We start from the raw sequence: 27,412 nt of genomic DNA on the forward strand, positions 1-27,412 counted from the left end.
GAGGGCTGAAGGATTTTTGGATCGAGTCCTAAAAGGCTGAGAGTGATGGCCTCCCGAGCTGTGCAGAGGGCGACAGAGCTAGTTCCTGAAAGTTGAAAATCTCGTTTTCTTCCTTCTGAGCTTCTATTCCAAGGCACCCAGAGGATTAGGAAGGAGATGCAGCTAGGAAGAGAGTCGCCTCTTTGAGGTCTCCCTCTTGCTGTTCAGTTTGGGAAATTGCTGCAGAGCCTTCGAGATAAACAGGAACAGGAGGAGTCAACCAACCTTTTCTTGCAGGAGCATCTCAGGTGAGCTGGAGAAATGCAGCCCTGGCTGAGGATTATCAGAGAAAGGAGAGGACCCAGGGTGTTCCCCTTCCCCTACCCAGTGCCCTGTTCCCCAAGGGTAAGGCCCTGCAGCCCAGCTGGCTGCAGCACGCTGGGTGGGTGTTCCCTGGCACTTGCTAAGCGCTGTCCTCTGGGACCTGTGGTGGTCTCACCTGTCGCTCTTCGGACTTCTCTCCCAGGTGTTGTTCTAATCACAGGGCAACAGAGCCACAGGTAAGCCTGCTGGCAGCCAGGGATAAGAGCAGCAGTTACCTTAAGATCAAAATATGCCTTTCTAGCAGGGACTGGGCATCTTGGGAATGGGTGCAATTTGTTTCTAGAGGGAGGTGCTGCTTTGAGGTGTGGGCTGGAGGAAGGCTGCCAGGGCTTGTGTGGTGGGGGCTCAGCTTATGCCTTGTACCCTGGGGCTGCCCTCGGGTGGGAGGGCAGGAGCGAGGATGGCCAACATGCCAGAGGATACTACCAGAGTAGTTTTTCTTTCCTTGCATAGTGATTGGCAGAGGCTTATGGAGTAGAATGTCTTACTTGTGGATATAGAGATAGGTAATCAAGGACTGCTCAGTGGTTCAAGGTAGCACCCATATTTTACAGGGGCTCTGTGGTTTTCAGGTAAGTCTCTCTCTCTGGCCTCCATGCCACCATATGTATGGTGAGGGAGTTGGCTACATGAACAGTGCAAAGCTCTGGGTCTGTCCAGCTTTGGTTCTACATGAGAGAGCTGGCAGAGGAGCATCGGGCTGCCTCAGAGGATGCCCCTCCTCTGTTGGAGTCTGATCCTGGGCCCCAGCTGTAAAGTTCCTTGGAGCCCTGGACAAGAGCTGCACAATGAAGGGCATCTTAGCCCTCAGCGGGTTTCTTGGCACTGGGGTCAGGTTATGTGACTAGGGGTTCATGTGCCCCTACCTGGTGGACTGAGCTGACCCAGTGCTAGCTTTCTTGAGACCTCCCTGGGATTTCTCTCCCACCCTAGCCCCCTGGTGCCAGGGTTGCCTTGGCCCTGCTGCTCACATCTGAAGGGTGGACTACCCAGTCTTGACCTTCGTCCCTTGCTGTCTCACTCAGTCCTGAGCACAGCACACCCTAGGCCCCAGCAGCCGTGCTTGTAGTGCCAAAGCTCAGGCAGCACCCTAAGCCTGCTCATGGGTTCTTCAGTGGAGCTGGGAGCTAGAAGAGGCAGGAGGTGTCCTTCAGCTCACTGCCAGTCCCCAAGGTACCCAGGTGTCAGGACACCTGCTGTCTGGTGGGGATGTGCCCTTTTCTCTTCCCTGCCAGAGGGGAAATACATCACCTGTGCCTTCAAGATGTTTCCTAACTTTGTGGAGTCTCTTTAAAACTGGCCGATCTTGCCTTCCTCAGCTGCATGGTACAGGGAAAGAGCTATCAGGCTCAGACACAGGGGCACGAGAGGCTCTCTGTAAGGTGCTGGTTCTCAAACGTGGTTGTTTTAATCACCTGGGGAATTTTAACAAATATTTATGCCTGGGTTCTACTTCCTAAAACTCTGACTTGATTGATATAGACTGAACATCAGTATGTTTAAAGTGCCCCCATAATATTGAAATATGTAGGGAAGTTTGAGAACCACTGGGTCTATAATATTCAACTGTCCCTAGATTTATCACCAGGCAGAAAAACTCTTCTTCATCTGCTTTTTCTCAAGAAGTATATTTTATAAAACTTTAAGCACAGATGGGGCTGGCTTCCCAGCTCCTTCCTTCTGGATTCCCATAATCCAAAGCTGGGTCCAGGTCATCATTAGAGTCTGATTATTATTATGGCATGTTTTACTTGTAATAAAATTATCCAATTAATTAAAATAAAATTACCTTGTTTACATTTGAATTAGAGAGGTATAGCATAATGGAAAGGGGTGGATATTAGAGGCAGGGAGACTTAACTTCCAATCATAGCTCTGCTCCTGTTTCATATGATATTTGCCAGATAACAACTTCTTGGGGCCTCAGTCTCCCCAGCTATGAAATAGGGATAATGACTGCCTCTCAGAGGTGGTTTGATGATTAAATGAGATAGCATGCATGAAGTGTCTGGTGCAAGGAGTGGTGGTAAAAGAATAATCTGCCTCACACTTCCCAGGGACGAGAGTGCACATTCTTATGACAGGTGGATTGAATGCCTTCAGCTTTCAGAGCTTCTCTCCCAGGCTCGTAGGTCCCCAGGAGGCCCTCTGTTGCCTGTGACTTCTCCAGTCGGGAGGCAGGAGCCGCACTTCCTCTAGGCATGGTCGTGTGTGGCCTTTGGGCTCTGACTCTGCATTGCTCAGAATTGATGTTTCTGTGTATGAGATAAAAGCTTAAGGCTATCTCTTGAATAATCCTAATAGAAAAAAGAACTATATCTAATTATTTTATGTACTATGTGATTTAAATGTGTATTAATGACTTAATATTAAACATTAAATGTTAGATATTGTAAGCAGATGTTTGGTTATTTTGTATATACATCTGCAGCCCTAGGGGTTCATGTATTATAGTTGTCTAAAATAAAACTTTGTTTTGGGATTCACATTGAAGAATGGGGAACCCCCTTGAAACAAAAGCTCAAGGTTAACACAGCTTGATGGGGGTTAGGGGCCTTCTGAAGGGAGATGAGAATTTCTGCACAAAGATGTTGTGACCCAAAGAGAGCACATATCCTCTGTGTCTACTTTGGGCCCCACAGCCTCCCTGGGACCTGCTTGTACCACCGCCGTGGTGGTTCTCCATCTTTGCTGTCTGCTGCGGCAGCCCCTCTTCAGATGGGATGACTTTTAGATGGAGACCTTCCCTAAGCCATAAGCCTGTCTCCTGACTTGACTTGCTGACAAAGACAATAGGCAGGTCACTGTTTGGCTGTCTGTCCCATCTAGTCTTGTCCAGTGGGACTATTTCTGGAGCTTGGGTGCAGTAGGCAGAGGAAGTAGGTTGGATAATCCACACTTCGCTGATATTCCTATTCCCCTCATTATGAAGGATGTATACAGTAAGTTTCAGGGGAAGAGGTCACTTACCTAAGGTTACAGAGATAGTGTCAGCCCTAGGCCTGGAACCCACATCTCCTAATTCACAGTGTTTCACAGCTCTAGATCAGACCTGATTCCTTTATCATCCTGGCTGGCTTTTTTCTCATCACCCTGAAAACTTCCAGATGGTTTCTTACTACTTTCAGTGGCTGTGAGTGCAAGGAATACGCATGGGATACCCAAACCCCAAAGAAATATAATTGTCCAATCTGCTAAAAATTATGCAATATCTTTTAGTGCCAATTGTGGATTATTTTTGTATGCAGACATATGAATGGATAGTTAAAATGCAATGTGATATTTGTCATACTAGAGGATGTTCAGGGTGCTGTGAGAACCCAGAAGAGGGAATAATTAACTCATCCTGAGGGAAATCAACCTTGCTTCTTAAAGGCCGAACATTTGGACAGGTTTGAAAGGATGACAGGAGTTTATTTGAAAAGGAGGGGAGCAAGAAAGCATTTCAGGGAGAGAGAACAGCACTTTCACAGAGTTATGCAGAGGTTTGATAATCTGAAGACAGCAGAGATATTTGCCCTGGCAAGGACACAGGGTGAGTGGTGGGTAAAGCTAAAGATGACATTAGAGAGAAGTAAGGCTATCTTGAGCCTCAAGATGAGAATTTTGGCATTTACAGCCAGGGGCAGTAGAGGATGTGCTATGAGGCCTTGTCTGATCTATTCACTTGTTTCTCTCTTTTTTCCATGATGCTGATGAGACTAATGTTTGGGCATCTGCTACCAGGGGGTTGGAAGCCTTGTGGAAATTATTACAGCAGCATTTTGGCCCTGGAGGTAGATAAGGAAAAGTCTCCCCATGGTGGGCCAAATGAAAGGGAGGGACAGTCACCTGATTCACCTGGATGACGACACCTATGAAGACCATTCTTCTTTGCCCCTGGCCACTCCCCCTGACCAGCAGGAGAATGTCTAAAAGGTTGCAGATCCATAGCTCTGTGATGGCTGGGGAGAGTTTCTTCAGTGGGGGAGGAAGAGTATTGAACTATTACTTTGCATGATTTTGTGGATTTTTATTTTCCCAGGATAGATCAGTGAGCTTTTGCTCCATTATAAGACACTCAAGACTTAGTAGTTTAAAAGATTGATTCTGTAGGTCAACAGTTTGGGCTGGGACTCTCTGGGTGGTTCTTTGGGGCTTGGCTGGCCTTGGCGAGGCTCAACTGTGCTCACTCCTGTGTCTGTATTCAGCTGGTGAGTCAGTTGGGGCTAATTGGTTTATGACAGCTTCAAGTGAGTGCTAGAGAGAACCAAGGCTTCTGTCTATGTTCTCTCTCATCTTCCAGCAATCTAACCTGGGGTCGCTCATGTGGCAGTCTTAGAGTTCTGAGAGCAGAGAAGAATCATACTAAGCCCAGGCTTAGAACGTGTTCCGTGTCACTTTTGCTGCATTCTTTTGGCCAAAGTACGTCATGAAGGCGGCCTAGCTTCAAAGGGTGGAGAATAGACTCCATTCCATCCTAGAGCATGGAAGCAGGGTTTTGAGTTTTGAGGGAGGGAGAATTTATGGTTTTTTTTACTCTATCTCTCAGACTATCCGACTTCCATCACCTGGGAGAGTTGATAATTGAGGGCATTGCCTTGCCGTAAATGAGATATGAGAAATGTTTTGAATTCAAAGTCAACATTCATGGAGGATCAGGTGCTTTCTCAAGTATTATTTAATTTAAACCTTGCAACAACTCTTATTTTCCCTTCCTATCTCACACATGAAGAAACAGGAGTCCTGAGGAGCTAAGTGAGATTAAGTGGCTTGCCCAACCAAGGTCACTGGGTGATAAACTTTGTGTTTAGACTTAAGTTTGTCTGACTGCAAGTCTAGAGCAACTGTCATTGTATCATTTAGATGATACGAGGCAGAAAAGATTGTGGTAGTACTGCTGTATTGTTTGCCATAGCCACCCCTTTCCAGGAGGCCGTCATGCCTGGGCACAGGCTCTTGGTCCTCCCCAGGAGACTCATTTCCTTACACCCAGTGAGCTTCCTGCTCTTGAGGTGGGCCCAAAGAGTACTCTAGTCTCCAGGGTGGCAGTCTCATGCTGCTTATGTAGTTTGGAAACCCCCTATGCTGAGGAAAGCATTGGAGACAGTTGCATTTCTCTGGGGAGAGGGCGTAAGACAAGATGTTCATGTGCTCAGGTGAGACATACATCTGTGTAGCACATGCAACATGGACTAGGTGGAGAAGGCCCCGCAAAAGCTCTGCGAGCCCTATGGGCAGACTGACTAGTATTGGCACTAAGAAGAAAAAAATATCTCCTAGACGAGCTGACAGGGAGGCCTTGCTTTTTGTGGGAAGAGCTTTCTGGAAGCTCTGGCTTTGAGATCTTTAAAGTAGTTCTGCTGTGTGGTAGCCTTAGCGGCTGGATCTGTGTCCTGGGCTAAACTGACTCCCTGGAGCTTAGCCAGTAATGGGAGGTTGGCTCTTAGAGCTGGGGAATGAGGAGTGGGAGCAGCAGGAAGGCACCCAGTTATCAGAACCAGAACAGGTAGCGTGGCTTGTGAGGAAGGCAGGAAGGTGGGATGAGAGGAGGTCTGTAGGGCCAGCCCCTAATAGAATGGTCATGTCCGGAGTACCTAGATGGTAAGTGCAGGCTATGACATCAGACATAGGTCATTTTGGCACAAGTGGTATTGGCACACGCCTTGGTGTTAGGTAGTAGAAAGCCTTGTGTCTAGGCCCTATGTATAATCTGCCATGTTGCCCTGACTCTGCTTTTTTGCCCCCTTCCCAGAGCTCATCTCCTGTCCTGGGTGTAAGCAAGTGTACCTTACCAGGGATGTAACTGAACGTTTTTTTCTGCAGTGCTTTTCTACTGGGCGATCCAAGATGGCCAGGGTAAGTCAGGACAAGCAAAGAAACAATGGATCCTTTTCAGAAATCTGTGAGGCCCCTGTCCATAAGTTCATCTATTCATCCATCACTTCTTCTGGCTTGTTACGCTTCTATCAATTTCCCTAATCTTCCTCCCTCCCTTCATTCCTTCCTCCCGACCCCCCCTTCTTCCTTCTATCTAAAGAGAATTAAAATATTTGACGTAAATTTTTCTCTCTCTTACAGCTCTGACTGAAAAATATTAGTACTGATCTTTTATTTCCTTTTTTTCCTCCCCCCTCAGTTGAAACTTATACACCAGCTAAATGGGTTAATCAATCTTGCCTATATTTAGTAACTAATACCTCTTTTTCTGAGTTTCTGCAGTTTCACATCACTTACTGCCTGGCATCTACTGTTCCTTTCTCCTTGGGGTTCCTGGCACTACATTTTCTTCGTTTGCCAGTGGACTTACTTGATCCTATATCGAATTCTTAGTAAATGTCTGACATGTACCAGGCCCTGTGCTGGGTGCTAGGGAGACAGACACCCATGTTCACTACTCTCAAGGAAAGCATTGTTTAATTAGTAAACCTTGTATTTCTCTTCTTTATTATTCCTCCACCGTGGGTTGGTAAGAGGCCAGTGTGAGGACAAAGCTGTCAGAATAAAATGATTTTGACAGCCTATATTATTCAGGCACAGACAGGCTACTTTTTTTTTCAAATTTCCTTTTTTACACCTGTTTTTACATTAGTGCTGCCAGATATTTGCTGACCAAATCAACGAACCTTTGGGCTAGGAGAGGACTGGGTTCTCTTGGGCCCAGCAAGCCCCAGTGGTGGAAACACAGCCCTGAGAGTTGGTCTGTATTTGTTCTTTCTTGGTTGTATATGATTGATCGTCTTTCTGTGTACTCCCACATCTGTGGCTTCTCCCTTTTTGCAGGCACGCTGAACTTCCCACTTTTGCCTGCACTCTCCCATTTTACTCCTCTGCATGTCTGGGAAACTTCTACTTGTCATTCCATATCCAATCAGAAGACACTTCCTCATGAAGTATTTCCTGGCAACTCCTAGACTGAGCTCCTGGAAACCTCTCTTTGCTTCCTTAGCATTGGCTGTGTGCTTTTTTCACAGCATCACCCATTAACCATCTGCAGGCTGTGTGTGCCTTGGAAGCAGACCTTTGCCTTACTCCTCACCTTCAGCATGAGATTTGGGGGAATAGCCCCTGAGTCTACTATTATTTTAGTCATAAAGGATGATTTCCTTCACAAGCCACCCAGTGTCACTCCCAGGCAGCTCTCCAGAATCGACTGCCCTCCTGGGAATAGCCCCACAGGCCCCTAGTCCCTCATGGAGGCAGGCCCAAATGAGGCTACTGTCAGTAACTCCAGACCTCTCTGCTTCCAGAACTGCTCCGAGTGCAAGGAGAAGAGGGCAGCACACATCCTCTGCACCTACTGCAACCGCTGGTTGTGCAGCTCCTGCACGGAGGAGCACCGGCACGGCCCAGCCCCTGGGGGCCCACTCTTTCCCCGGGCCCAGAAGGGCCCACCAGGTATCTCTCCCTGCTTCGCTGGCTCACATGCCCTTAAGCAGTGCTAGCCCCTAAAACCTCTGGAGAGAAGCTCTTCGACCTTGTCTCCCTGCTGGGGGGGAGGGTAGAGGTGGGCTTAGAGCCTTTCTCAAAAGAAAAATGTCTTATCCAGGGTCACAGCCATAGTGCAAGTTTATGGCTAGGCTCTCCCTTATTGGGAGTGGGAGGGGTGAGTGTGGGTGAGATGTGCAGGGAGGAGTAGTCATGAATAATTGTGAAAGCTAGCTGAGTTCCCTACTGTCATCTGTATGCAGAGCAATTGTGCCTCACTTCTATTTAGTTACTTGCACAATTAAACAGCCTGGATCAGGGCTTGTCCATTTGTCCATCCATTAACACTTGTTTTCAATGGCAGTCTCCTTGACAGTCCTTGCCCAGGGTCCTTGAACTGTGGGAAGGGTTTTATTTTCATCATGCCCACACAAAGCACAGTTAATGGTCTGTGACCCGGCCTGGAGCCCCTGCAACAGCACCCTGGTTAATGAAGAGCTTTAGGTTGAATTTTAGAGGAGCCGGTTACTCTGCAGGAGATCCACATGCTGCAGTAGCAAGCACCTTCCTCAGCCTCTGGCAGGCAGTAGAACACCTGGGGCAGGATGGTGTGTGATTTCTGGACAGCTGGGCAGATCCAGCTGGGCTAAGCTTATCACATGCTTCCTTGTGCTCCTGGAACTTCACTGGCCCAGAGAGAGACCTTTCCTGCATGCACCACCTTCCCTCCAGGTTCTGTGTCTCCCCTGTGTCCACGGAGGGCTGAGGGCTAAGGGCTGCTCAGTGGAGCTTATCTGAGAGTCTTCCTGAGCAAGAGATGCCCACTGTCTCTATCTTCTCTGGCAGGAGTAAGTGGTGGTTCTGGGGATTTCGCCTTGTACTGTCCTCTACACACACAGGAAGTGCTCAAGCTATTCTGTGAGACTTGTGACGTTCTAACATGCCATAGCTGCCTCATGGTGGAACACAAAGAACACAGGTAGGGATGGCTGGCTGCTCAAAGGGGGCCTGGGAGGGCTCTGGACTCTGCTTTGCTAGTGCTGGCCTCCCAGTGCATCAAAACCCTCTCTCTGCCTATGCCAGTCTGGAGCCCTGAGGCTGGAGTTTTTCTCTGCTCCTGCCCTGGGGCTTCTCTGGAGAAGACCTGAAGGGTTAAGACTCATCACTATCTCTGACTTTACCTAGAGGTAATAATCCCAGCTTCCATGGGCCTGGCTGAGACAATACATACGAGGGGTTCTTGCTTGACTGGCATGCTCAGAAGAAGATGTGGCTCTCCTCAGCTTTACCTCTGCCTCCTCCTTTAGGTGTAGACATCTTGAAGAAGTTTTGCAAAACCAAAGGATGCTTCTGGAAAGTGTGACTACACAGGTGGCTCACAAGAAATCTGGTCTACAGACATCTGCAAAACAAATTGAGGACAGGTAACACAGACTAGCCCCTTGCCAATTCTGGAAATGCTTTGTTTCTTGACATCCTGGATGCTTATATCAGGCTATCAAATGGAGAACTTCTGAAGAATACATAAGGTTAATCAGATGTGGGCATATGTCCCAGAAGGCATATGTCCTGGAACTTAGAGGTCTCAGGGCCAGTGAAAGGGCTTTGGGCCATCACTTGGTGAATGGGACCAAGCTAGGTCAGCGTGATCAGTGTGAGTTTGAGCTTAAGCACATGCCTTCTGAATGTGGCCGTGACATAGCCAGAAGGCAGGTGCTTGAGAATGAGGGCATGAAGCAGATTCTGGGTTTATCACGAGGCTGCAGTAAGTCAGTGGCAATCTACCCTTTATCACCCCTTTCCCAGTGTCTTCCATATACATCTACAAATGATAGAGAACCATTAATATTTAATGTAGGAAAAGGAATTAGTAGGTACTAAGAGCTCATCATGTGACGTGCACTGAGTTGGACATCGTACATGCATTATTTTGTTCAATTCTTACAATTCTTTGAGTTGGATTAGCTCCATTGTACTGATGAGAAGACTGAGGTTCAGAGAGGTTACGTGACTTGTCTGAGATCACATGGCTAGTCAGTGATTGAGCTGGATTTTGAAGCTAGGTTTGTGTGACTTGAAAGCCCCTGTTCTTTTTTTAAAAAACAACTTTACTGAGATATAGTTTATATACCATAAAATTGTCCTTTTAAATGTACAATTCAGTGGTTTTCAGTATATTCATAGAGTTGTATAAATCATTACCATCTACTTTTAGAACATTTTATTTGCTTCTCAAAGAAACCCAATATACATTATTACTCTCCATTCCCCCCAATCTCCCTAGCCCTTGGCAACCACTAATCTACTTTCTGTCCCTCCCCATGCTCTTTTTACTGCATGGTGCTGTTTAGTGGAGCGTCCAGCTTTTTAAGACAGCAGATTACATGATATTATACTCATACTCACTCTCTCTGTCCTGTCTCCATTGCTGTGTGACTAATGAGCTGGATTGACCTGAGTGTGGACCTGAGGTTTACCTAGAGAAAACTTGGTTGAACTTTGGGCCATTGGCCTACTTAAATCAAGTGGGCTGGATCGTACAAAGGGTTGGGTGGTGGAGGAGGGTTCTTATTTCTTTATATTTGGTGCCTGCTGGCCCCTGATCTACATAGGCAGCCTCTAAGTTGTTGGCTGCTAATGTTTGCTATCTCTAGGTCATCATAGGCCTGGAGGGAGGGGCTCACCATGCTGTGTCTCGTTCTGTTTATAGGATTTTTGAAGTGAAGCATCAACACAGGAAGGTGGAAAACCAGATCAAAATGGCCAAGATGGTTCTGATGAATGAACTGAACAAACAGGCCAATGGGCTCATAGAGGAGTTGGAGGTATATATGGACAGATGGATCAGATGGATGGGTTGGTGTTCTCCCTAGGTCAGAAATTGGGCACATATCAAACTAGTCCCAGGGCTCAGAGCCACCTGAGCTGGAATTCAGACATGCAGTTTCCAGAGCTTTCTGCTGTTCCTATATCTTAAAATGTCCAGTCTAATTTGGGGAGGATGGCTCATGGAGCTGGAAAATCAGTTCAAGCTCCCATTAATATTATAAGGCTTCAAGTCATCTGCCGTCCTGGTCTATACATGTTTATAGCCTTGGAAGAGAGGATTATGAAACAAGTTATGCCCAAGAGATGTAGGCATTTGTTCATGTCCTCATTCATTTATCACCCATTTCATATATGTGCTATAAAATCCACCCACCATCCTCCCTCCCTTCCTGTGTCCCTCTGTCCCACTGTCTTCCTCTTGGGGGCACAGTTTCATCTGACCCCATCAGGGTTCACACCGATCCACAGGCCACCAGACTCCCCAGACAGGTGGACTGAAGTCTGAGAACAGGATCAGGGACTCTGTCTTTGTCCATACACAGGGCATTACTAATGAGAGAAAGCGGAAGCTGGAGCAACAGCTACAGAACATCATGGTTCTCAACCGTCAGTTTGAACATGTGCAGAACTTCATCAATTGGGCTGTGTGCAGCAAAACCAGTGTCCCTTTCCTGTTCAGCAAAGAGCTGGTAAGAGCTCCAACTCATCAATCACTGCTTTTGGGCTAGTAAGTGAATAAGCATCTTTTTACCAAACCCCACAGTGCCAAGGACAGGTGCTAAAATGGTCTTGCTTTCCTCCAGGCAACTAAGGTGGGAATTTCTGTAGTTCTGTGTTAGGTCATGGATTCAGACATGAGCCCGGACACCAGCAGTGTTCTGGGCATCCCACATACAATTGTTTGGGTTTAAATGGGGGCTAAGAGGAAAAGAGGAGTCAAGGATGATGTTGAGGTATTGGGCTTGTGAGGATGGTGAAGACCAGGAGAAGGAGCAATACTTTTGGAGGGTTTATATTTGTACATGTTGAATCCTAAGGTGCCTGCAGGGCATCTCAAAATCTGTTCTGCTTGACGGGTCTGGAAGTCAGAAGAAAAATCAGGGTTGGGGCTAGAGATGTGGGAGTAACTGAGATCTTGGTGGTATCACCTCAGAAGAGTGTGTGAAGGAAGAAGACAAGAAATATGGAACCCAGGGCAATACTATCATTTTCAGCATACGCAGAGGAAGAAGAAGAGCAAAGGAGGGTGAGAAGCAAGAGTCAGAGATGGCATGAAAAATAGGAGGGTGTGGTGCACAGAAATGAACACTTTTACATTTCAAATGGTCCACATTATTATCACTATCTAGGTGAAAGAGGAGGAGTAGTGAAGAGAAGCCTTGAGATCTTTGGGAATCAGGAGGTCCCTGGTGATCTTCTGAAAGAAATTCCGGCAAAACAGGAGAGTGAAAAGCTAGAATGAGGGGCCTGAGGGACAGAGGGGATGAATTAGAAACAAGTGAAAAGAGAAGAAATAAGGTAGCTTGAGAAGGGGATGGAGTTGGGGGATTGATTTTTTTTTAAAGTGTGGTAGGCATTTGTGCAAGTTTCTTTGGGAGAAAAGGTCGATGATAGAGAAGGAGATGGGTGGTGGAGTGAGCATCCTGAGAAGGCAGGAAGAAGTAGAACCTAGAGTGAACCAGTGGACCCTAAACCGGAAGAGGCATATCCTCTGAGAAGGGAGGACAGAAGGGTCTCAGTATACTATAGTTAAGGTTGGAGGTAGGCACGGTACCAGTTTGGGGCAGCTTGTCTTTTGTGCCTCTTGTCCTCTCTGAAGTAGGGGGTGATAATAGGAGGGTTAGATACCGGGTAAGTGGAATTGAGGAGAGAAGTGTGGACTTTACATAGTCATCGAGGACAGTGGAAGAGGAAGCCAACAAGAAAAGAAGTGATAAGAAAAAGGACTATAGGGTACCCCTGAGGTTAGTGATCTCTGAAGAGGCCCCAGATAACATGGCTTTGGGGTGTGTGGATTGACCTAAGGCTAATAGACCATGGTGATACAGAGGGAGTTAGGCTCTAGTAATACTGTTACTAAAAATGATGGGAAGCCGGGATGGCCTTAGGAACCAGTGGTGCAGGGCTTGGGGAGTTCAGGGAGGTTGAGGAGCAAGTGTGCTCGGTAAGAGTGAGAGCTAGTTAAAGCAGAGGCCAGTTGCTGGAGATGAGGGTCTCTAGAAGATGAAAAGGTCTGGGTGTGGTAGCTAACCTGAAAAGAGGGGTGAAGGTGATTGATACAAAAGAGAGGAAGGAAGGAAGAGGCCAAGACCTTGACTGGGGCATTAGTTTACTAGATGATGGCAGGGTGAGTTGGACACTTGCCAAAGTCCTAGAAAAATGGGAAAGTTCATGATAGGGTATTGATGGAAGTGATGAGTGAGGAAGAGGGCAGTTGTTAGGATGGGGTGTTACATGTGGGTGGAAGGACAGCAGTGGGAGCTCAGAGAAGGTCTTCCCTCATAGGCTTTCAAATCAAGATTATAAGAGAATGAATGCAGCTCTTGAGAGGGCTCCAGGCAGGTGATGTCTGAGGGACAATTACAGACCATTCAAGGCCTGAAAGAGATAAAAGCATAGGGGATCAGGAAACCTGGATAAAAGGAAGGGGATGAGCTGGTGATGGGGAGGAGACAAGGGCAGGGGAAGGGATGTGAAGATGCCAAGGTGCAAGGAAGTGAGTGTATGGGGGACCTGAGACTAAAGACCCATGGCTTTGAGCCCTTCACCCTGTCGAAGAGTGAGGGAGAGGGAGTTGTCATTCAGGTGCAAGATGCCCAAAGAAATGACCTTTGGTGCTGTTGTCAGATTGTGTTTCAGATGCAGCGATTGCTGGAGACAAACTGTAACACAGATCCTGGCTCCCCTTGGAGTATCAGATTCACCTGGGAGCCTAACTTCTGGACCAAGCAACTGGCTTCCCTTGGTGAGCCAGGCCCACCCTGTGGGCTTTTACATAATTGCTAACAATGAATAGAGAGCATCTGCGTAGCTTAGTGGGTAGGTTAGCCCAATCCCAAGAGAAGGCACTCCCCGAGACTGCCAGTGGTCATGAAGTCACTCAGCAGATTTTTTTGTGTGTGTGGGCATGAGGTGGGGGTTGGGGTTGGAGAGGGGGACAACTTAAATAGCAATGGCAATGCAGGACTTTTGTAACAAGACCAGTTGAAATCTGAGCTTTCCATTCTGCATGAATGTCCCTGTTACCTTGGTTTCATTGCTGGAGGAAACAAGACAGTGGCCCTGCTCTCCGGAATGCTGTATGGCAGTGCAGGTGAACCTCTGTCTCTGTGGCCATATAAGGGTATTCGTGTGTGTAGGCACAAAACAGGTATCAGCAACAAAGTGAGAGAAGGAAGGAGGAAGGGAGAAGGGGTAGTGTCCACACACCCCCTTTAAGGAAGTCAAGATGGAAACAGATCATCTGTGGCCCTCCCTGCTGCAGTGATTTTCTGGCACCGAGTCTTTAGGCAGAATGTAGACAACTTGAGGTCATACCTGTGTTGATAGCCTAATGGTAGATTTGTTAAACTAGAGGTTGTTAACCTCTATGGAACTTTTTTGAACTTGACAGAGTGAAGCATAATATTTAGGTTTATTCTTTGCTTCCCTCTCCACTTTGATTTAATTCAGCAGACCTTTGGTTGGCCCCTCCTGTGGGCCAGCACCCCATGCTGGGTGCTAAGGGATCAGAGATGAATAGGACACACTCTGGCTCTCAAGTTGTTGGGTCTTCCCCAGAGTAAGCCTCATCAAGACAATGAGCTGAAGAAGCCACAAGACTGAGCTAGACATCGATGGTGTCTACTCATGCACAAGGGATTGGGACCTCAGGACAGTGCTGGTGTCTGCCATTGACCTGGTGTTGGAGCTCCCCGACCCTGTCCATCCTACTTGTCCAAAGTACAGCCCCCCAGATCTATATTTGGAGACTTGGTCATTTGTCCCAGGGTCAACACTCTCTCCTTTGCTACCCTCTAGCATGCTACCTCCCCATCCCCAATGCTGATGATTTTTTTTTTTTGTCTGAGCCAGTGTTAAAAAGGAGTGGGTGCTATTTGAAGGAGCCCATGGTTTCTGTAGTGGGATACAAACAGAGTGAGGACTGAGCATCTGGTAAAAGCTGAGCTAATGTCTCAAATGTCCCAGGTCCCCAAAGGTCCATACCTGGCTCCATTGCTGGCAGCATTCTAGACTGAGTCTTGGAGATCAGGGGTTGAATTTCCTAATCTCAGCACCTGGTACAAGTTCATTGAATCATGTCTTTTGGTCCCAGGAGCAGGAAGTAGCAAGTGGGGAACAACTGCAGATTCCCTTTGGAACCATTCTCTGTTCTGAATTTTCAGGCTGTATAACTACTGAAGGTGGACAGCTGTCCCGGGCAGAGACTCCTGCCTATGGAGGCTTACAGGGACCACCATCCTTTTATCAAAGCCACCAGTCCCCGGTGGCACAGCAAGAGACTCTCAGCCACCCCTCACATAAGTTCCAGTCTCCAGCACTGTGTTCCTCATCTGTGTGCTGCTCCCACTGCTCCCCAGTCTCACCCTCCCTCAAAGGCCAGGTCCCCCCACCCAGCATGCACTCAGCTCACAGCTTCAGACAACCCTCTGAGATGGCACCCCAACAGCTGGGGTCTCTGCAGTGCCCTACTCTGCTGCCCAGGGAGAAAGAGCTGGCTTGCAATCCTCAGCCACCGAAGCTGATGCAGCCCTGGCTGGAAACGCAGCCCCCGGCGGAGCAGGAGAACGTGTCCCAGCGGCCGGGGCAGCAGCTGACTTCCCAGCCCGTGTGCATTGTGCCCCCGCAGGATGTTCAGCAAGGAGCCCATGCCCAGCCCCCCTTACAGACACCCTCTATCCAAGTCCAGTTCGGCCACCACCAGAAGCTGAAGCTCAGCCACTTTCAGCCACAGCCACAGCAGCAGCTGCCACCTCTGCCACCTCCACCACCCCCATCCCAGCAGCCGCCACCACCACCTCTACCTCCATCTCAGCACTTGGCTCCCAGTCAGCATGGGAGCCCTCAGGGGCCTGCCTGCTCTCAGAACATGGATATAATGCACCACAAATTTGAGCTGGAGGAGATGCAGAAGGACCTGGAGCTTCTTCTTCAGGCCCAACAGCCCAGCCTGCAGCTGAATCAGACCAAATCTCCTCAGCACCTCCAGCAAACCATTGTGGGGCAGATCAACTACATTGTGAGGCAGCCAGCACCCATCCAGTCCCAGAGCCAGGAGGATGCCGTGCAGGTGAGCCTCAGGGTGGCTTCGGACACATGTCCTCCCTGTCCTGGGATTGCTCAGCAAACACAGCCTCCCCAATCACAGGAACACAGATTCTTCATCTTAGGGTGGTCTTGAATTCAGCCCTCACATTTCCAGTCCTCCCTGGGCTCCTGCCCATCTCAGGAAAGCTCTAGAGACCATGATACTTAGCCCCAATGTAGATGCAGGCTTAATACTCTCCAGAGTGGCCTGGCTTAGCCCTGCCTTCCTAGATGACACTAGAGACCTTGTCCATTAATAGAACCTTCTGAGCTGTGCTAGCCTCCTGCCATTGCAAGGACAGAAGGGAATCTGTCTCTTATCTTTGTAACCTCCCACTTCCCTGGCTGGGAACTTAGGAATCTCGGGTGCAAGGGGAGAGCTTCAGGAGCAGCAGGAGGGCATGCATTTGATTCTAGTGGGCAGCATCTTTTTAACACTACACATCTGTGGACTTAAAATTTACTTCAAACATCCTACGCTAGGTATGTTTTATATATACTATACGATTTATCCTATCAACAGTGTTAGGGAGGCATTGCCATGTGTATTTTATAGGCACAGAAGTGGGGGTCAGGGAAGGCAAGCACTTGCCTGGAGATCATAAAACATTGAGCAACAGAACCAAGATTTGGATCCCGGTCTGCTGACTGCAATTCCACAGAAGAGGTGTCGTTCTCTCCCTAGGGAGGTGATGAATGCTGCTCTTGTCTTCTCTTAATTACGAGCCAACTGAGGAGGTACATTTGTACCTCTGGGATCTTTGCTGCGTTCCACATCTTCATCCTTAACTCGTGCTTTTCTTTTTTTCCTGGAGTTTCCTGTTCCAGCGCCTTCTTCCTATCCTTTCTCACTTTTCCCCCAGTGGTGTGTCCTTTAATTCTGTAATCACATTTATATCTTCAAAGCAGCTCTATGGACTTTCACTTTATTATAAAATGTAAGACCTCACATTCCTGCTTTATCACTGACAGTGTCAGATCATGCTTCAGATATCTCCCTCTGAGGCTCAGTTCCTTTGAGGAGATATGAAGCCACCTCATGATGGCACAGAAAGGTCTAGGGTTCATTGAGGACCACAGGCAAAATGTAAGTCAGAACCATTAGGATTGCTAAAGTGCATATGGCGAGGTTTAGCCCAGAATTCTCAGTTTGGGTTCTATCCTGAGACTGTCATATTAGGATGTAGTCTCGGCAAGAGTTTAGATAAGAGTATCATTCTTTCTGAAAAAATTTCAAGCAGGTCACAGTGTGTAGTTGATGACAATGGGCAATGCAGGGAATGCAGGGTGGGCATCAGCCTTTGCTGCTGCTGTTGCTACTCTTTGCAGTAAAACCCACCTAAGTTCTTATTTTCTTCTTCAGGCTTCAGATGAGCCCCCAGCATCTGAAGGTCCAAAGCCGGCTCTCCCTCTTGACAAGAATACTGCTGCTAACTTGCCCCAGGCATCCGGGGAAGAAACCCCTCCCAGTGTCCCCCCACTGGACAGCACCATCCAGCACTCCTCTCCGAATGTGGTGAGAAAGGTACTAATGGAGCCCATGTTCCCTGACCACGGGGAACCCACTGCTGGCCAAGACCCCAGGGACCCAGCTGAGGATGACTGGGCGGGGGGAGGAGTGTCCCCGTTCCATCCCTGGATATTACACAGCCCTGACTCATGCCGTCTGTCCTAATGAGTCTGCAACATAGTCCTCCTTCACCCCATTTCCACTCCCACACATACACTTAAAATGACAGTGGTTGGGCTTCATTTAGAGTGGAAGTGGGAAAGGGAAAAGGAAATTACACACTTACACAGTGCCTGGAATGGCACGTGGGGCTTCACAGTTCTGTGAGGTGGGCACCCCACTTTCTAGCTGAGGAAACTGAGGTCCAGGGCCCTATAGTTAGTAGATGAGAGGGGTGAGGTTTATTTAAAACTGGGTTTATTAGAATCCAAAGACTGTTTTTTCCCAGCAGTGAAAATAAGGAAAACATTTTATGTGGCCCCACAACCTAAAGTTGACTGGCTTTAGAATTTGAATCAGTGGAGTTTGTTGGGTGAGTTGGTCTGTGAGGATGTCCTACAGAGGTAGCTGAGCATCTAGGGGTACTGAAAGTTCTGGAAGATAAGTTACCGGAGTCCTTCCCACCCACCAACTTACCTGCTTGCTAGAAATGTTCATTTACTCCGGCAATAATCCAGGACCCCGCAGCTTATCAGCTGTCTTCCCCTTATCCTTGCCCTTCACCCTCACCCCTGTCATCCTCCTAGCTGGAACCTCATTGATGTGTCGTAGCCCCCACTCAGCCTGCCCTGTGTGCATTGGCCCATTTCTACTTTTCCTGTTGTCTTTTCTGACCTGGTGCCTCCTCTCAGCCCTGCACTTGAAGCTGTGTCAACTCTTCGGTACCCTCCTAGCCTGCATGCTCGGCCCCACACATCCCCCAACTCTGTGGCCCCAGTACACAATTGTCCTATATATCTGCCCCTCACCCTGTTTCCCCCAGCAACACTGCTGCCATATGTATCTTAGATTAGTCTATCCCAGTGACACTTGAGGAGAGACTTTAGAAAAGTAAGGGATGGCAAAAATGAAATGGTAACTTGGAAATCCCTGGTGTCCCTCAAAGTCTGGCCCAGGCCTCTGGTATTAGTGGTTTTTTGTCTGTGCTAGGCCTGTCCTACCTTATTGAAAACGGTGTGGCCTAGAAGCCATAGAGATGCTGTAAATAGGCCCTTTGTGGCTCTCAGGGGTTTAACTTTTTATACTTAGACTGTTTATCTATCCGTCTACCCATTTATTTATTCACTCACTGTTTTATATATATATATATATAATATACATATATTATATATATACATTATATACATATATATTATAATGAATATATTATACACACACACACACACACATTCATCTCCAAGTATATTCTAGATATTTTCCTAGGCCAGGCACAAATTGGTGAATAAGAAAGTCTCATATTAGAGCTTACAGTCTAGTAGGAGAGATAGACAGTTAAATAAGCAACCACAATAAATATGATAAAGGGCTGTGGTAGTCACTGTGGTGTAAAGAAAGAGCACATAACACTGAGAGAAGAACTATTCACAGAGGACTTCCTAGGGGATGTGATTTTAAGCTGAGGTTTGAAGATGTTAGGCTGGTGAAGGGGGGCGAGGAGAGGGCTAGAAAATATATCCAAAATGAATGGCTAGTAGGAAGGGAGAGAAAGCCTGGGGCGCTTAGGGGATTTCAGATAACTTGGCTTGGTGGGAACATGAGGTGTGCTGGGGATGGGAGTGAAACCAGAGTGCTTGGAAGGCCTTGTAAATTATGCTCCGGAGTTTAGGATTCAGTGTTAGGGGTTGTTAAGAGTGAATGAAGGAATTCTAGCAAGAAGGGACATGGTTTGAATTAAATTTCAGAAAGGTCACTTTATCTGTAGGAAAGGAGACCAAAATAGTACAGAGGAGAACTAGGGGAGGTTGAATGGAATCAGTAACAATGGGTATAAGGAGGAAGCATGGACTTCAAGAGATCAGATCACAGGAGCTTTTGGACTTGAAGTCTGATTGGTGATGGAAAGTGAGGGAGAGAAAGTCCTTTGGCTTGACACCCAGGTCTGTCTTGCCCACTGGGTTGCCATTCACTGAGATCGGGGCATGGGAAGAAGGGCCTATTTTGGGGGAGGAAAAAGTTAAGTTTGAATTGTTGGTGCTCTCCCGTGGAAGCTACATAAGAAGGTGACCAGAAGGCAGCTAGCCCTAGGTGTCCATAGTTCACAGGGAAACATGGGGATTGCCAGTGCTCAAGTGTAGTAGAAGCCACACAGAAAATGCCACTGCTTATTTAAAGAATCTTGCTTCCATCCTGATACATAGTACAAAGGAAAGGAGGTGAACCATGTGCAAGCATGGAGTCCATGCTGCCAGTGTGGGTGGCCCACAGGGCTGTCTGAGCAGCAAGGGGATGCTGCCCTACTGTGTGCCTATGGGTTGGCAGTGGGGTTAGTGATGGTCCTAGAAACTCTGATCTTTCATCTTGACCTGCCCCTGGCCCTTATTAACCTGGGCTTATGCAGAGGTTTGGAGGAGCAAGTGGCCCAGCCTTTTCCCGATGTTTTATAGGCTTCTTCATGGCTTGAACTCCCTGAAAAAGGAACCTCAATGTTGCCATCCTAGCCCAGAGCAGCCTTTGGGTCTACTTGACTGAGAGAGGTACTGGTTATACACAAAGCTACTGAGCTAAAAGAAAGGCCTTTCTTTTGGTGGGAATTAATTGCCTTAAATCTTGGATTAGGCATGGTGGAGGGTATGAAGATTGAGGACACCAAACAACATTTTGAGCATCTTATCATTGAATGATAATACTTTGTATAGCATTTTTCTATCTCTTCCCATAAGTTTTTACATGGATTTTTCCATTTTATGTCTTTGTTTATCCTAGAAGTGTTATGAGGAAGCCACTTTCACATTCCCCTTTGAAAGATGTGGAAACTGAGACACAGAGAGGTTAAGTGGCCCGCCTAAGAGTTATACAGCTGAGCATTGGCAAAGTTGGGACCAGAGCATGGGTTCCTGACTCTGCTCATGCTCGGGGACTAGGTTAGACTGCCTCTCCCCGTGCACTGCAGTGTGACAAGTATGAATCCATCTGGCCGTCCACGTGCTGGATTTTCCCCCTTACAGTTGGGAGTACCCTGAGGCCCTGCTGGGGAGAGATCTTAGGACCCAGCCTCGTTTGGTCTTGGTTATCTCTGTCTGGTAAAGGTGTTTTAGCCTCCAGCCCACTCCTAAGCCTGTGATGGCCTGTGAGTGGGAGGGAAGTCAGAAGTCTATGTGAAAGCCACGGACCAGAGGGAAGCTGGGGCACCAGGCATCTCTCTGGGTGATCCACAGTGACTCCTCCATGCTCTGATCTGCTCACTGATGTTACATCACCATGAAGAGGACTTCCACTACAGCACACCAGCTGTGCACAAGTACCTGGGGGTGGGTGCTCACTGAGCTGATGGTGAATGCACTGCTGCTGAGAGTGAGATAGGAACATCTGTGAATGGGTTTTCTAGTGGCTTGAGCTCAGCAGTCTTGGAAGCAGCTCATCCCACCACCTTCCCTGCATCCAGCAGGGTGTTTTGGAATGAATTTTGACATTTGTCTGGCCCTCGCTGTTGCCTAACTTGGTTTAGCCACACTGAAGAGAGGCCATGGTTACTGCACTATAACAATACCTTATGTCCCAAGTGAAACCGAAAGACATTTTGATGGTTGCATTTTATACTGCTGAATGAGTCAACTGCTGAAGGACACACATGCACTCTTTTCCTCAAAGCTCTCCCAAAGTCAAGGCTGTGGGCATCACAGAGAGCCTGTCTGAGCCCTAATTCAGCTGCATGGAGTACCTCTCTTCCACTCACATGTGGTCCACATCCTCCACAGAGGGCTGAGAGACCACCAGGATGCTGCTTATGGCTTCTGAAGAGTCTGAGATATATTTTTAGTAAATGATGCCTAAGCAGTAGGCATTTCTGTGGTTTACGTTAGTAAGAGTGACGCAGAAGAGGAAGGGATAATGACTCACATGAAGAGCATTTATATCATTATCAAAGCACTTTGATGCCTGAGCTTTTAATTTGATTCTTATAACTCACATGTACATTAACCTGTGGAGGAGGAAATTAAAACCCAGAGATGGGAAGTGTCTTGCTTAAACTCCTACTCTAAATCTTGGCTTATGTAAAGGAAGTACTGGGTATCCTGCTTCTTAGTCTCCAGATCCACGCGGCTTCTCAGCTGCAGCAATGATCATTTCCTCATAGCCTGGTCTCGACAGCAGAATTTGCTCAGAATCTTCTTAGGGCCTCATGAGGCTTTCTTAGGGCACAGCCTGTATTCGGGCCAGCAATTGCAGAACTATACAGAAATCTGCTCTGCCCTACTCAGAAACCAAGCCAAGTATTCCCCAGGTCTGGCTCCCTGAATTTTGCAACTTCTAGGGAGGCTCTTTCCTCCATTCTAGCCTGATTTCACTCACAGATGAAATCTAAGATCTTTGTCTAGGTCTCCTGGTCCATGAGAAAACAGGTCCTTGTTCCTGGGCCCTAAATTTCCTTACATGGGCCTGGCCAAAATATCTCTGGCCCAATTCTCCTGAGTCTCCAAGGCTTGTGTTTTGAGTGTTCAACTCATTCTGGCTTTTACTTTAGATTTACAGGAATCCACCTATTCCTTTCATCTTCCTTTCACTTCAGACTCTGAGATCCTCTTTGCTTTTTCTGTCTTTCCTGAATCATCAGGATACTGGGCACTTTTCAGTTCTTATCTCTTCATCACCCATGAATGTTTTCCCATATGACTCTGGTCAGTTAGCATATATTACTATAGTTATATCCAAAGGAATAGTCTTAATTTGTATAAGAGCTTTTCATTCAGCAGGGGGACCAGTCACTGTCAATAAGAGCAACAACTTTCTATGAAAAATCAACTTGTTAAACCACTTGCTGGGGAAGTTATTTCCTTCCTCAGGTGTCTGATTCAGTTGTTTGAAGATCTGCTAATGTTAAACCAGTCTACCTACTTGGAAGCTTTGAAGCACTCAGATATTCCATGACTTAACACAAATCTGTATACTTCAATCCTTATCTCCTTATCTGTTTCTTTCAACCAGAGTGAAGGCCTTCAATGTATTTCCAAGACACAATTTCCAAGTCATTGCTCCCCCTTCCTCTGTACACTTGCAGGGCGGTCAGTCCTTGACAATTCTAACCACTGGGGCAACAACCCAGAAGTGAGCAGGCAAAGCTTCGGAGCAGCAACAAGAACAGATGTCACAAAGCCCACACATTATTTCTGCATGAGATCATAAGGCCACACTCAGGTGTCTAGGTCTTGACTGGAAACTTAGTTACATGGTTTCCTTTGGAAATTTTAGTTTTCCTACCTGATAGCAGTCAGCAGAATGAAGCAAGGAGTCAGAACTTCTGTAATGGCAGCTAACAACAAAGGAGAAGAAGACAAGAAACATCACCTGGAAAAGTGCCACAGTATGAGGCCATTCGGTGGAAGGACAAGCTAAGCCCTACATGCCTTATAGCATCACTGAACTACAGCCCACTCCAGCGATGGAAGTCCATCCCAGTTCATTCATGTCCTTAAGGAATGGTCTCGTTAGGCACTCTGTTTAATATGACAGGGTGGTGTGTACTCCCATTCAAAATAACATTTTAAAGCCAATTGCATTTTGTTATCAAAAGAAGTATGGTTCAGATGTCTTGAAAATTAATATCTATGGAACACCACCCTATTTGTGCTGCTTTATCCCCAGCAATATTATCTTGCTGTAAGAATCTGAAATTTATATTAAACTCAGGGAATGTGCATTAAGTGTCTGTTTATTGACTTCTCTATAATGTTTTACTAGAGCACAAGCTTTCTAGCTAATGGCACAAAATTAAGACCAGCCAACAGATTTTTAAGGCTGGATCCAGACTCCTAGACCTGGGCCTATATAAGCTTGGGAAATTTGTTTAATTGCTCTGTGTCTCAGTTTCCTTTTCTGTTGAATGACAGAACAGTGCCTTCTCCAGATTTTGACAACACCATGTGACAATCATCATAATAATATAAATAAGCACATTGAACTCCAGAAAAAGACCCAAGTGGTGAGGTTGGGGATGGAGGCTGCAGGCGGACAAAGGATTGCACAATAGAAGAGGCTGAAAGACGGTTCAGGGAAGTTGCAGGTCAGGCAGCTTGTGGAGGCTGGTGGTTCAGACAGTTAGATTCTATACGTTCCAGGTGAGGTGATTCAGACAGGTCACAGGTCAGGCAGCTGGCAAACAGAGATAAAGAGAGAAAAGAAGAGGAAAGGGACAAAGATAGGAACATACAGTATGGGGGAAGGAGAGAAAATTAGGAGCAGGTGAGAAGATGCTAGGTCAGAGAGGTAAGAGGCTTGGGGCAGTCTCCCCTTGTACCCCAGAGATGACCTGAGCTGATTATCAGAGCAAAGGTTTTTCGCACTTTGACTTCTCTTCCTCCCTGAACTAGAAAATGGTTATTTTCACTTGCAGACCTCAAACTACATATTTTTCCCTCATGAAATCTGAAGGTTTTATATGTGAAGAAGAAGGCAAGGTGTCATGTAGCTGACAACTTGGAAGGGTCAATAGTTGCCCCTTACAGACCTTAGAGTTGGCTGTATAATTTTGCGTTCTCTCTGACCTCTGAACAATCCTGGTTGCTATAGAGGGCAGGCAGCATCATCTCCACTGAGAGATGAGCGCCTTCTGTGTGTGAGGCACCAGATGTCAGGCGTGGCCATATTCCCAAGCCTAGCATGCTCTCAAGAAGCCCTGTGCTTGCTTTCAGGCCCTGGAGCCTCAGCCTGCTTTCCTGGCCCTGAAATTTAATCCTCCCCTTACCTCTACTCAATTTGTAGCACTGGCAGCAGGGTAGGATGGAGGTTCTCAATCCTCTCTTTCTTCCTACACATGAAATAGTTCCTTCTGTTTTAATATTTTGTATCTCTTCACTTCAGAGGGCCAAATAAAGTATCAAAAATAACTAACACACAGCATACATATGTTCCAGAAATGTAGCTGTGTTTGTATAGGCTATTGAAATAGGGTGGGAGTGTCTTCCTTATAGCACTTTCTCTGAGATCCTGGAAGTTTCTCAGGTTCTTTTTACCACTACCAAGGCTTTTCCCTGCTTACTGGTAGCTGTGGTCTCCTTGAGACTGAATGTGAATGCGGACTTGAAAAAGACTAATCTAGTGTGCAGTCTCTTAGGACATGTTATTGACCTTGTGCCGTATGCTGGATGTTTATAGAGGCAGGTTCAGCAGTCCCCACTCAAAATAAACACAGTTTATTTTGAATTTCACAGAATTTCCATAGTTTTTCCAGGTCTCAGTCCTCATGCCCTCCTCTCCTCTATCATGATGCACAATAAATAATCGGGATAGGGGAGTTGGTATCCTCCAAAGATATCCTACCTTTAATCTGGAGATAGAGATATCTGCTTCTAATCTGGGGAGCGTTGTCTTTGGAAATTTAATGTTGTGCATATCTTGTGACATATAGCACCTGGCCATTATTACTTGGGATTGTAAGGTAGATTTTGGTGCCCTTAATGCTTTGCACCAGGGATCTCACAGATAGCCATCTATGTTCTTGGCAGATGATATGACAACCAGAGTTGTACTAAATATAGGTGAAAAGGTGAAAGAAACCAGCGTAAAGGACTAGACTGTCCTGTATTACAAAAGGGATTCCAACAATCATTGGGTATTCTTGTGGGTAGATAGAAGGAAAGATAGAATCTTAGAAAGCTGTGGTAGTGCATAACCAGGACAGCAGGGTATGCGAAGGGATGCAAGCCAGGGCATGTTTGAGGCAGCTCGTCCATGCTTAATCTACCCAATTTGCTCTGAGTATTCTCCCCATACATCGTTCTTCTCAATATTCCTTATCTTGGGACTTAGACTATGGAGCAAACAGAAGCCTTTTTCTTGGACACTAGTGCACTACCAAGGAACATCTAAAAATAAAAAAATTTTCTTTGGAGAAACAGAAGGTATTTAGCTCATCTGCTTTTACAATTGGGAATTAAGAATAGAAAACATAAGCTTTGCTAAAGTAGTTAAATAATAAGGGAAAGGTATTGGGAGAGAAGAGAGAGAGATGATAAGAAAGAAGGAAAACCGAGGAGAAGAGGGAGCAGGAGAGGGAAGGACAGAGGCTAAAGCGCAGAGTGTGGGAGAATGAGGGGAGGCGCACAGATGGGCCACAGTCGAGAGTGTGACTTCAGGGCCAGAGATCTGAATTCTAAATCTGTGAAAATCCCACATCAAATATCATGCTTAGCTGGTGGAATATTGAAAGGATCCCCCGAAATCAAGAATGAGACAATTCAGCTACTATCACTGCTTATTATTTGACCTGATATGGGAGGTCTTAGCTGGTGGAGTAAGGCCGGAAAAACAAAATGCAGGTGAAGGAAGAAATAAAACTTAACTCCTCACAGATGACATGATTTGTGTGCACAGAAATTCCCCAAGTGACTTCAGCAAGGTCTCTGGTACAAGGCCAATATATAAAAATCATTTGTATTTATCTGAGTACAAATAAAGGGAAATGGAAATTTACAGGATTATGTGTTAGCATAAAAAACTTCAGATGCCTTTCTGAGCCTCATTTTTCTCAAGTATAAAATTAGGGCCATAAGAAGAAGAATAACAATAACAATAATTGCAGCCCTAGTAGCCGTAGCTGGGATTTGCTGAGTACCTACAATATGGCAGACATTGTTCTAAATCTTTACATGGATTGTTTCTTTTAACCTTCACAACAACCCTTTAGTGTTTGTTATGAGGATTAAGTGAGGAAATGTATGTAAGACACTTAGAAAATTTCCTTGCATATAATAAATGCTCAATAAATTTTAGCTATATGAAGACAACCATTATTTTAGAGAGATACATAGACTCAGTTGTTAATAGAACTAAGCAGCTATTTGGTTTAAGATTTGTAGAATAAACAGTCACACATTATTGTTGTTTTTAAAAATTTGAAATAGCTCGTTAATTCATTTATTCAGCCGGGCACTGCTCCTGGGTCTAGAAATACAATGTGTAAGCAAAATAAATAAAATCCATGCCCTAATGGAGTTTACAATTCATGGGAGAAACAGATTAATCAAATGCTCTCACAGCTACGAGAATACAGTATAAAGAGGAGTTATGAGAACATAAAATGGGGGAACCAGGTCTGGGCCACAGAACAAAATATATTTTAAAAAAATCACAGGTGAGCTGAGTTCAGAAGGGTAATTGGGACAGGGGCAGGGATAGGAGAATGTTCCCTGGAGCAGAAGCAGTCAGTTTGAAAGGGGTGAAGGTTGTAGGCAGAGGGAAAGCTTGGCTTGTTTCATGGACTGAAAAATGTGTGAGTGGCTGGAGCACAGAGAATGGAAGGGTTGGGGGATGAGCTGTGGCTGCAGAGCAGGACAGGGGATGAGCCATCGTTTTCACAGTTGTCCTAAGAGCTGTGGAATGCACTGTAGGGCTTTATGCAAAGGAAAGGAATGGCTTTATGCAAAGGAATTAGTTCCCTAGGACTAATCGGGGCTCCCTGAGCCTTGGCATTATCTCAGAGAAGGCCTGAGGCAGATCAGAGTTGGAGCCTTCTGAACTTTCTTCCACTTTGATGTTACAGAAACTAGCCTGTAGGACCCCCAGAAGGGACAAGAAGGCGCTAGTGGTTTAATCAGAGGGGAATGTGAAGTTGGAGGGCAGTCCCACAGTCTGACCCTTTGTACTGAATGGGGGTTGAGGAGCATGGGCTGATGGTGGCTGTGTGTGTGTGTATGTGTGTGTTTGTGTACACATCACCCTCAGCTCAGATGGTAGGCTATCTCTCTCATTCTCCCACACTGTCTTCTCTTGTTCTCTCTCTCTCTCTCTCTCTCTCTCACACACACACACACACACAGTCTCTCTCTCTCTCTCTCTATCACA

The 27,412-nt window shown here is 46.5% G+C and overlaps 1 protein-coding gene across 4 annotated transcripts in view; it reads left to right on the forward strand.

The window, feature by feature from the left end:
* Positions 1-27,412, forward strand: part of TRIM66 (tripartite motif containing 66) — a 50,962-nt gene that overhangs the window by 16,386 nt on the left and 7,164 nt on the right. The window contains exons 1-10 of one of the 4 annotated variants that reach the window (XM_077769162.1): positions 187-287; positions 6,098-6,201; positions 7,593-7,740; positions 8,617-8,749; positions 9,078-9,194; positions 10,481-10,595; positions 11,142-11,288; positions 13,447-13,564; positions 14,985-15,889; positions 17,270-17,431. In XM_077769162.1, coding sequence (XP_077625288.1) covers positions 6,193-6,201; positions 7,593-7,740; positions 8,617-8,749; positions 9,078-9,194; positions 10,481-10,595; positions 11,142-11,288; positions 13,447-13,564; positions 14,985-15,889; positions 17,270-17,431 — 1,854 coding nt within the window. In that variant the 5' untranslated portion in view covers positions 187-287; positions 6,098-6,192. Of the gene's footprint in view, positions 1-186; positions 288-4,984; positions 5,005-6,097; positions 6,202-7,592; positions 7,741-8,616; positions 8,750-9,077; positions 9,195-10,480; positions 10,596-11,141; positions 11,289-13,446; positions 13,565-14,984; positions 15,890-17,269; positions 17,432-27,412 lie in introns of those variants that run through there. The other 3 variants (XM_077769163.1, XM_077769159.1, XM_077769161.1) reach the window with 3 other exon arrangements.

Source organism: Crocuta crocuta, unplaced genomic scaffold, assembly GCF_008692635.1.
Source record: "Crocuta crocuta isolate KB4526 unplaced genomic scaffold, BGI_CrCroc_1.0 scaffold255, whole genome shotgun sequence".
Classification (NCBI taxonomy): Eukaryota; Metazoa; Chordata; class Mammalia; order Carnivora; family Hyaenidae; genus Crocuta; species Crocuta crocuta.